The sequence below is a fragment of the Glycine soja genome, chromosome 19 (genome assembly GCF_004193775.1).
Source record: "Glycine soja cultivar W05 chromosome 19, ASM419377v2, whole genome shotgun sequence".
NCBI lineage: Eukaryota > Viridiplantae > Streptophyta > Magnoliopsida > Fabales > Fabaceae > Glycine > Glycine soja.
This window is the reverse complement of record NC_041020.1, coordinates 26,817,383-26,829,062: the sequence shown is the minus strand read 5'-3', so window position 1 is coordinate 26,829,062 and position 11,680 is coordinate 26,817,383. Positions and strand designations below refer to the sequence as shown.

Below are 11,680 nucleotides of genomic sequence, written 5' to 3'. Positions count from 1 at the left end.
GATCAATTACTTAAATCAATTTCAATATTTTAAGAAGGGACATGCTAGGTGCACCCAACAATGTTTCTGGTGCACTCAACAATTTTATGAAATGGCAAAATTGCCCTTAAGTTAAAATTTAAAAAGAAAACATGCTGCCCTTTTTTTTTTCTTCCACACCTTTCTGCCTTCTTTCTTCTTGTCTTCGTTTCTTCTTCCTCCGCGCATGCCATATGCCATTGTTGCGTTGCCGTGAAGCTTCCCTGGTGCCATTGTTGCATTTTTTTCGTCGAGGTTAGTAACCCTTATCTCCCCTCCTCTCGTAGGTTAACTGTTTAGTTAATTTAGAGATCATGGCTTTAGGGTAGAAGACCTGAAAATCATCTGAAAAATGGCGAAAGAAGTTCTTCCGGTAGCTTCTCTAGAAGAAGGTTCTTCCGGTAGAAGAAAAGTTCTTTCGAAGAAGCTACCGAAAGAACCTCTTCCGGTAGCTTTACCGAAAGAACTTTCTTTCGGTAGAATGTTTTGTTATATCGGAAGAAGGTTCTTCCGGTAAAGCTACTGGAAGAACTTGTTCCAGTAGCTTCTCCGGAAGAACCTTCTTCCGGCAGAACAAAAGATTCTTCTGAAGAAGCTACCGGAAGAAGGTTCTTTCGGAGAAGCTACCGGAACAAGTTCTTCCGTTAGCTTTACCGGAAGAACCTTCTTCCGGTATAACAAAACGTTCTACTAGAAGAAGGTTCTTCCAGTAAAGCTACCAGAAGAGGTTCTTCTGGTAGCTTCTCTGGAAGAACATTCTTCCGGTATAACAAAACGTTCTACCGGAAGAAGGTTCTTCCGGAAGAAGGAATAAATTTCTCCTAAATTAGTTTTGTTTTTTTTAATATAAATGAAGTTGCTTTTTTTATATAAATTTTGCTTTATAATAAATCAAATATTTATGATTTCTTGGTGGTAAGTAAAAAAATTAATTAAATATTATATATTAGGTTAAATTTTTGTTTTTTTGTATTTACATAAAAAATTGGGTATTAGGGTTAGGACCTAGTTGAGTGTAAGATATATGTTTAGTGGTTGAGTGTGTAGGGTTTAGTTTAGGATAGTCAACAATGCTTAGGATAGTGTGATTACGGTTTATAATGTAAGGCTGGAGATTTATGTAAATATATGTAGGGTTTTAATTATATGAATAGTTTATTTGATCCAAAAAAATATGTGTTCTTCATGATTTGCAGATCATGGTTAGAACACGAGGTTTAGGTCATGCTTTAGCTAGGGTTATAGGAAGAGGTAGACAGGATGAGCATGATGTAGTCGATGTTCCCCAGAGGCGTAGGCCTACTGCATCAGCCCGTAGGCGACGAGTACATATTACGGTTGATGAGGGTGTTCCTCAGGTGATTGGGGATGTTTCTCATATGGTGGAGGATGTTCCTCAGGTGACTGAGGATGTCTCTCATATGGCTGACGATGTTGCTCAGAGGAGTGAAGATGTGCCTCAGATGACCACGGACGTAGATGCGACTGTTGCAGAGGACTTAGGTCGTGATGGTGCTGAGGTGTCACATGCTGATGAGGGATTCCCTGGTGGGCCCCGTGACCCATCAGTTCTGACTTCATTTGCAGAGCATGTCGCACATGCCATTTGGACTGGACATGTATTATAATTTCTTACCTTTTTCTTCTTGATTTGTTTTTCATTAAAATTTGTTGATATTTGTGTATTTCGAATGATTTGTACTTCAATTCAGGAGCGTCCTGAGCTGAAGTTGGTGTCACATGGGAGGAAGGTGGCGTTAATTGGGAGGCCAGTGCCTGCGATTGAAGAGCTGGTTGTCGCCACAGGATTAAGTCCATTGATCGAGTGTTCAGTTGTAACCGGCGATCCTGGACTTATATCCGCATTTGTGGAGAGGTGGCACAGGGAGACCAGCACCTTCCACCTTCCAGTAGGAGAGTTGACGATCATACTAGATGATGTGTCATCACTCCTCCATCTCCCTATCAGTGACGCCTTCCATAGCTTCGAGGCTCTTTCCGTGGATGAGGCGGTATTTTTGTTGATGGAGTTGCTCGAGGTGTCTGGTGAGGAGGCTAGAGCCGAGACAGTACGAGCGCACGGGGCATATGTACGCCTCTCATGGGTTTGGGAGATATATGAGATGAGATGCCAGGCACGACGATGGATTGTAGCAGCTCGTGCTTATCTCCTGCACCTGGTCGGTTGCACTCTTTTTTCTAACAAGAGTGCAACAAATGTTCATGTGGTGCATCTAGAGACTTTTCGCGACATGGGTCAGAGTAGGGGCTATGCCTGGGGAGCTGCGGCCCTGGTTCATATGTATGACCAGTTAGATGAAGCTTCTAAGACCACGACACAGCAGATTGGGGGGTACCTTACTTTATTACAGGTAAATTTTGTGTTGTTAATATGTTACATTGGATTATGATGTAAACATGTTTTTATGTTATGTTAACCTAATTTTTTTTGTAGTACTGGATCTATGAGCATTTTCCGAGTGTGCATCAGTGTGTCACCGATGATGCGTATGAGGAGATGTCCCCTTGTGCCTCCCGGTGGCTGACGATGAAGGCTCATATGAAGGGAATTACAGGAGCTTCGTACCGGGCACGTTGTGATGCTTTGACGGTCACAGACGTGTGCTGGTTGCCTTACAGTGACCATCGAGGGGTTAGGGGGTTTGAGCTGATTTAATCGTTCCAGGGTCAGCTGAGATGGGGTCCTATGGTGGTCACAATTCGATCGGAGAGGGTGCTACGCCAGCTTGGGTACATTCTGAGCATCCCTCCGCCGCCTGTTAGCGCTTCGTTGTCATATGATGATATAGATGACAGGTGGATGCATTTCTCAGACCACGTAGTAGCTGTGGGTGACCTTTGTGTAGTGCCCGGGCAGGTATCTGCGGATTACATGGAGTGGTTTTTCTAGATATCTCACCCATTCATGATACCGATCCAGGCAAGTGACCAGCCCAGACATGCACCTGCCCCAGACCATGAGGACTACATGCAGCCGGACATCCCACAGGTTCCAGTGGCATTTGACCCCCCTCAACATGCAGTGGTAAGATTGTTTGTGCGTTTAATGTTTGATGAATTGTTATTTATTTTAAATTTTGTAATAAATGTTTTTTATGACTGTCACAGGATGATTACGAAGGCTATGAGGCGATCGCAGAAAGTTTGGAGCGTGTGCTCAACCTTAGGATGGTCACTGCAGGGACAAAGTTACATGATATCATGCAAGATTGCCTAAGGATCGTCAGGGGGGGTGCTAGCACAGATGGAAGTGTTAGGGCTCGACAAAGACGGCACACAGAGCTTTGATGATGTTTTTTTATGTTTTGTAGTTGACATCATTTTTTGTATTTGTTACACTTTTTTGTTTAATATAGTTTACTTTACTTTTTTTGCACTCTATACGACATACTGATTCTGATTCCGATTCCGATTCCTATTCCAAAAATGATGACTTTCCTTAATAAGAATAAGATTAAAATTATAAATTTTTAAAAATAAGATAGCTAAATGTTTATGTTTTAAAGTAAGATAGCTAAATTTTTTAAAAAATAGGATTTGGATCCTTCACACATGTTCAAGTACCCATGTTCATGGTTTTTTTTTAAAATTATGCGCGAGTCACCTAAGACATTGGAGGGGCGCTATTTCTCATGTTTGGACGTCAAAGAAGCCAAAAATAATAATATCGTCAGCCGGTTCCACCGAATAACACCTCAAAAAGCAAGAACGAAATTAAAAAAAAAGGGTTTGGAGCCTTCACACATGTTCAAGTACCTATGTTCGGGGTTTTTTTTTTAAATTATGCGCGAGTCACCTAAGACATTGGAGGGGTGCTATTTCTCATGTTTGGACGTCAAAGAAGCCAAAAAATAATAATATCGTCAACCGGTTCCACCGAATAACACCTCAAAAAACAAGCACGAAATTGAAAAAAATAGGATTTCCACCCTTCACACATGTTCAAGTACCCATGTTCGGGGTTTTTTTTAAATTATGTACGAGTCGCCTAAGACATTGGAGGGGCACTATTTCTCATGTTTGGACATCAAAGAAGCAAAAAATAATAATATCGTCAACCGGTTCCACCGAATAACACCTCAAAAAAAAGCACGAAATTAAAATAAATAGGATTTGGAGCCTTCACACATGTTCAAGTACCCATATTCGGGGTGTTTTTTTAAATTATGCACAAGTCGCCTAAGACAGTGGAGGGGTGCTATTTCTCATTTTTGGACGTCAAAGAAGCCAAAAAAAATAATATCGTCAGCCAGTTCCACCGAATAACACCTAAAAAAACAAGCACGAAATTAAAAAAATAGGATTTCCACCCTTCAATTTTATTATGGAATTCATACACGTTGTAAACAAACAGATAAAAGTTACATTAAAAACAAAAAAAATCAATGTTGCATTCATTCGTTTAGCGACGTGGCATCCATATCGTCTTCGAATTCCATACCATGTTTACTAAAAACAGCTAAAATTTCTATTGGCCCATATTTTTTCCAGTAATTAGACTGTACTAACACCTTCAGCACTTCATCGTTGGTTTTTAGCTCATTAATTTCATTTTTTATAACTTTATCTGAATACTCAAAACGTCCTGGTTGTCGAAAAAACAATCGTCTTACCGCTTATGATTCGTGAATTTCATGAGGGGGAATCCCTTTAGGTGCAACTTGCTTTATCAAATCCTTCAGTTCATCGAGGGTACATCCTGAAGGAATTTCAAATTTCTTTGGATTTTTTCCTGTGAACGCACATCCTACAATTTTGTTTTGGGGTGGCATGTTCCATCTCCCGTTGTAATACAAGAGCGCGTCATGAGTAGGGGTCGTAGTGCGTTCAAGTAAGTTTATTACTTCATCTGGTGTTCTTCCAATGGTGCATAATAACTCAATCGGACCAACACACGAAAATTGATCATTACACATTAACATTGTGTTGACATCATCATCATTTATCAATTGCATACATTGAAAGTGAATTTGGTTACTTGTATGGGTGAATGGCTGGCGGTAGTGAATTTCATCCAAAAATTGTCTATCGGTTAGCTGAAGGGTATTGTGTATTCTGGTTTTTAGGCTTGCAAAATCACAGTTGTTTGGTACTCGAATGGGCACCGGAGTGGAAGTTTGGAAGTAAACCCCACTATCATTGTGAATAATCGATCCATTTAGAAAAATGAAACCCAACCTTGAGTTGACAATCGTCTGACTACTGGTTTCTACTAAAAATGCCATACTTTGTGTATCAATTGGGAGAGTATGTGAAAGCAAGATAATGTGTGATTTATTAGCGTTTGTCGTGTCTCATATATATACATGGTTCTCACCGACTGATTGCTTCACTTTTTTTTACAAAAGAACACGCGTGAACATGTTTCGTGTTTATGTTTCCTACTAAGTCAATGTCGTGTCACGCTCAAACTTTAATACGCATGCATATCATTATGTGTTGTCAATTATGACAACAATGTATCGTACATGTGTAATTGATTTTGGTTGCACCAACTAATTTTTTTCTTAACACAACGAGTACTTAATAATTATCCTTTAATGGCTTACAACAAATTATATCACATAATGAATACAATTAGATAAACAATGCATGTTCAGTCTTCATTTAGGTCGACATAGTCTCTTTTGAATGACATCAAGCTTGTGTACTGCTGCATTCTACTAATATATGGAGTTGGCCACTGCTTTGCCTGAGAATAACAATTGGTTGACCACAACAACGCTAGAGGCGATAAAGGACAACGGTCTTTCAAATATACATGTTGAGCGTGAACAAACATTATTAACTCAAATGAACTAGGGAAGTGATTGCATAATTCTTAGACTAACTACCTTCAATGTATCTGAACAAAATGATTTCCAAACACGTGACCGACATATATCATGCGGTGCACAGAAGAATTGGGTGGTGATTGACTTCTAAGAGGAAAAAATGTCATGCTTTGTTTTCGGGACAACGACACAAGGATTACGTTATACTGTGATGCAATGACATATCCCATCTCCGTTATATCCATCCACTTGTCCACACTAACCTGAATCAAGCAAACATACACATCTAAGTTATTTAAAGTTTGTTCTTAAAAAAAAAACCTAAAAACATACCTTGGAAAACCCATCAACAAGTAGGGACAACCTTAATTGTTCAAATCTCTCTGTGCCACCGAAGAGGTTGGTGTAGTCATGTGACCATCTGCCAAGTTCTTTAATCAATTCGTTGCACACCAACGGCCAAGAATCTTCCCCATACTTAATAAACCGGCAATGGACCGATATCCACAGTTACCGTCCGCTTTCACATCCACAACATTGTGAATGAAATCCTGTATAAATGGCACAAATTGATCCAACATCGGGATGATCCTTGTTGGCTTCGGCGGTTCAGAAGATAATGCACTACATTTCACTGAAGAGTTGTTGCTTTGAACAAAATGAAAAGCATCAACATACTCCCAGTAAGACAGATCACACTTTGTGGATCTTTGACTTATTTTCATCAATTTCTTCGATGCACCTTTAGTGTTGACCTTTGACGGAGGAGGGCACATAGAGTTATGATTAAGGTATGCAATATCTCAAAGTTTACTCTTGAGAGTTAGTTTTCCACACACATCAAGTTCCTCAAATATTTTAGATATGGTCTCAATCTCTTCCTTGATGCTGACTTCGGTCTCACATAACCCTTGGTCTAAAAAGCAAAGTCTCCTCCATAACATATGGACTGAATCCAATGGGATGCTGCCAGCAGTATACCTAGAAAGCTCACATGCACAAGGAAGACCGAGCGTGCTTCTCATCACACAACCACAAGAAGAGGGATCATTGCCGAGATAACGTAGACGCTTAACCTCGCCAACAATCTCATTTAAAGCATTCCTTGAAACCATTCCAACAAGCCTCTTGTATAAGGTTTTTTTAAATACATGTTTAGTCACATGCGTACTGGTTTCAAAGGATGCTTTAATTTCAACGTGTTGCAGCATGATCATGTTGTTCATGGCATCCCAAACACTACATAGGTCTCCAAAGCTATTTTGTAATACTCTTTTTAGAGCCCAATGAGCTGATTCAACCCTACATTTAAAATACACAACAAACATGAAAAATATACAACAATTAAATACCATTTATTAATAATCCTTACTAGAAAAAAATAAGATTATAATACTTGTTTGTTGTTGTGTTGCCTAGGTGCATGACCTTATTCGTACAGGCTGTAATAAATTTTTCTTTGTGGGGGATAATCCATGTGTCGTTAACATAGTCAACGAACATTGGCCAAGGTGAACAAGCAATTTGAAACTTCTGAAGGGACTCAGCGAATGCTTGTTCGAACGGACAATCAACCAAAGTACCCCAATTATCCATCACATAATCCCAAGCATTTTTTTGACCGATTAAAGATTTGCACTTCGCCTTGACATTCTTATCGATGTGAAACCTGCACAACAAGTTTGTACACTCCGAGAACACAGTTTTCACTGCATTCATCAGTGCTAGGTCTCTGTCAGTGACAATAACAACAGGGAGACGATCATTTCTTAAAAATAGATCTCGAAACCATTTCAAAGCCCATACAATATTATTAACACGCTCACCCTCCAGATATGCAAACCTAGCAGAGAATGTCATCGCCGTTGGTGTCACCCCAACAAAGTCAAGTAGTGGGAGTCTGTACCTGTTTGTTTTATAGGTACTATCTATAAAAAACACCAGATGACATGCATTGCATAACTTTACTGCATCTAGGTGACACCAAAACAGATCATGCACCACAACTTCATCCTTCAATCTATGCCAATGAATGTATTGATCACGTTCAAGAAGCTTCATCAGATGTTGCATTTGGATATCAACTCCTCTTATTGAAGAACGATATGCACTTCTTGCATTGTAAATTTGCTTGATCGTGGTGCAACTGTTGGCATTGTGCTCCTTCAACGTTAGCAAGATGGTTTTTGGTTTCACTATCGACTTTGTGATATCAGCAATAATTTTCTTTTCATCCTTAGTCAATCGCCCAGCGTATGGATGTCCAACTAAGGACTTGGCCAATTCATGATTGTGAATCCCATAGATCAACTTCACCATCCAACCTTCCCCTCCATGCATTGGTTTCCCATGAAGCCTGAAGGGACAACCACAGTGTCTCTTCTAACGAGTTCTTTATTCCTACACTTGTACAGACCACTCCTTTCACACCCAATTAACACAATTGAACTTCTTCTTCTGCTACCTGTATCTGTGTCAGACCTCATAATCACTGCAATAAATCCGTTTTCATGGGCAACTGTTCGAGCCCACTGCAAAACATCATCTCGAGTACCAAAGACCTACAACGCAACTCCGACATATTAATTTTTATACGAAACATACGTTCAACCAAATGATTCAAACTAATGAACATGATTACCTGATAGGTATTAAAAACATTTGAACAATCAACATGTGGTTCATTCACACCACATTCTTCTTCATTATCATAATCCATATGAACTTCTTGTGACATCGTATAGTCATACGTCCATTGATCTTCGTCCATCTTAACGACATATTATTAAATTATACATCATACAAATGTAATACAAAAGTTAAAACTAAATTAAAACTAAATTATTTACTTAAACTAAAGTTAACACTATAACTAACAACTAATAAAACATTTTACTATTACAACAAAATACAATTATTTTATCTAAATCATTTAATAATATACCTAATTAAACCAATTATCCACAATTTAAAAAATATCAAATACAAATATTATAAATTATAATATTCATATATATTAATTTTTTCACAAATTTAAAAACACAATTCCAAAAAAATTTTTAAAAAAATACAGTTTCCGGAAGAACTTCTTCCGGAAGAAGCAGTACCGGAATAAGTTCTTCCGGAAGCTGACATACCTTATTATGGAAGATCTTCTTTCGGAATAAGTAGCATCAACTTCCGGAAGAGCTTCTTCCGGAAGAAGGAACTTCTTCCAGAAGAAGTTTTTACTGAATAACCTTCCTCGGCATTTTACTGCTTCTTCTGTAACATATGAACACAAAAAAAAAGACCATAAAATGCGTACCTCCAAGGGAATAAGAAGAGTAACTACGATAGAAATCACCAATATTTAACCTTCACCGAACAGCTACTTCCAACAAACTTGCAAAACCCACCAAAGCTTGCAAAAACCACCCAACACACGGGACGAGAGTGAAAGTGAAACACAAAGGAAGCGTAAAATCGGAAGCAGGCGCAATAAATTTAAAGAAAAATAAGACAGGGGCAAAATTGTCATTAAAATTTTAAGAAAACCAAAGCTTGCATTAAATATTTTTTTTAATTCGGATTATTATTATAAAATTTAATGCATATTTAATTCACGTTATAAAACAAATAATATTTATTTAATATATATTAAATTTTGTAATACAAATAAAATGTTGTCATAAAAAATATTTTTTATTTAAAAAAAAATATACAGATTACATAAGTAAATATTTATTATTCAAATTTACATGCGCATTAAATATGCATTACAAATGTTAGTGATAATTATGTATAGTAATAATTTATGTATACTAATATTATTTATTTTATAATGTAATTGATTCATTAGCTTAGTTGGTTAGAGCATTGTCATAATAATCCTAGAATCTTGGGTTCGAGTCTTGGCCCATTAATTTTTTTCAAAATATTTTACAATAAAAACCTTCTTCCGGATGCACAGATTGGTATAAGAGCATTTTTGTCCATTCAAAAATTTGCTAGGTGCACCAACAATGTTGTTGGATCCACCTAGCATGTCCCTTTTAAGAAATTAATCTTTAGCACTAGAACAAAGAATACTGGTTCAGTCAAAAAAAATATTATGAAAGAACATAATAGCAAATTTGATTGTTCATGTGAGAGTATTGACTATGATGGCAATCATAAATCATAATAGAGACGTATAAAGAAAGAACATAATAGCAAATTGATGGGCAATTTGGAAGAGCATAGGAATGGTCGGCAAGCATGTTTTTGGTTTTGGTATTTTCTTGTGTCATTTAGTTCAAAATTCAAATGTTTATTAAGCAATAAAAGCATAAATAAAATTTTGTCTCTCTTATAGGATATATTCTGTTTATCTCCATTGGACATATTAGAGAAATATTAAATCCCGTAATTCTTTCAATATAACCACGCGAAAGGAAAAATGCATAGAATTACTCAAATTTGGATGTAATACATTATTGATTATTGATTTTGTAAAAAGAATTTATACGAATAACATTGAGTGTCCATTTTTTAAACCGGGGTAATTTTTTTTATTTGAAGTGAAAGACTAACAAATTGATTTTTCCAATAAATATTTTTCTACAGATATAGGGGTATTTGTTTCATGGGTAGATTATTTTGTAATCCCAGGACTATAGTAAAGGAAAAAATAATCCTGACATTTGTTAAGTAGTAATAAAATAATTAATCCCCGATATATCTTTTTATGTAAGTAAATAATAATTTCACTTTCAGTTAATATTTAATTTCAACCAAGGAGGTAGGGAATATTTATTCCCAAGGGAAAAAATCATCTTTATGAATAAAAATACATATATATTCTCTTCCTATCCAGTGTCACACTCCCCTCTTAATAATCTCTTCCTTTACATGGTCTAATTTTTGTCATTTTCACTGGTGTCAATTTTTATTAACCACCCATGTCAAGAATTTTACCTACAATAATTTTTTGTCCATGGTCCATTGTTCATTGCATGTATGATATGGCGTGGATAGATATATCAATGTATATTTTGGATCATACTCTAATGAATAATAAAAGAGTAGTAAGAGATTTTGTCATGAGAATCTATTATATATGTTATTTTGAGTATAATTTGTTTGTCATTTATTAATTTTATAATAAAGATGTGTTTTGTGAAAAAATCATCTTTATCATAATATGAATATTTTAGTAATTATAATGTATATTTTTAGGAAAAATAATTTAACCAAACATATGTCTTAATTATTTTCAGAAATATAAAAAATATTCTCAATTAATTTTATAGTTAAACAAACACATGTTTTATATGTTTTATTAAATATCTCAAAATAACATTCTCGTGTTTTAAGAATAACATTTCTGGGGACCAAAAAATTATTCTTAAAATAAATGCTCCCATAGATTGGAGAACGAACACCTGACCAGCAACCACAGAGCAAAACTATCTATCAATTAATCATACTGCATTGCATTGGTTTGCATGTCGTTTAAATCCTTAACCAGCTTTCTTCTTTATTGGTAATTAGCTATTAAAGATCCAAGAAAATCATATGGATATGAGAATCTCGTTCATCTATTTTTTAACGTACACATCAACGTAACTTGTACAAGGGTAGGATTTGGATCCACAATTTGTGTTTGGTGTGTATGCACACATACCTACTATTAGCTTAACAGGGAAACAATTAACCACAAGAAGAGGCATGACTATATAAAAAATATAAAATTCTCAACATGTAGAAGGATCCATATGCTACAACCAAGTTGTCTTCAATTGCTAAGAATAAAAAAAATACAACAAGCAAGTTGTCTACAAATATTTATCTTTATTTGGCAATAACAGATTAATGATTGGTGAGATCTTTGTGATTTAAATTAA

The 11,680-nt window shown here is 36.3% G+C and overlaps 1 protein-coding gene across 1 annotated transcript; it reads left to right on the top strand.

Annotated features, from left to right (window-relative positions):
* Window positions 1-370: 370 nt before the first annotated feature.
* Window positions 371-3,327, top strand: LOC114398667. Its single transcript, XM_028360841.1, has 8 exons — window positions 371-466; window positions 1,215-1,637; window positions 1,731-1,843; window positions 1,988-2,390; window positions 2,474-2,629; window positions 2,705-2,896; window positions 2,960-3,064; window positions 3,148-3,327. The coding sequence occupies exons 1-8, from the start codon at window positions 371-373 to the stop codon at window positions 3,325-3,327; spliced, it is 1,668 nt and encodes a 555-aa protein (XP_028216642.1).
* The last annotated feature ends 8,353 nt before the right edge of the window (window positions 3,328-11,680 follow it).

Bases quoted from the DNA above. Each gene is read 5' to 3' on its own strand.
- LOC114398667 (XM_028360841.1), top strand. From the start codon at position 371: ATGGCGAAAGAAGTTCTTCCGGTAGCTTCTCTAGAAGAAGGTTCTTCC. The intron at 2,391-2,473 runs GTAAATTTTGTG...TTTTTTTTGTAG, and splicing joins GGTACCTTACTTTATTACAG to TACTGGATCTATGAGCATTT. The intron at 2,897-2,959 runs GTATCTGCGGAT...ATACCGATCCAG, and splicing joins TTTGTGTAGTGCCCGGGCAG to GCAAGTGACCAGCCCAGACA.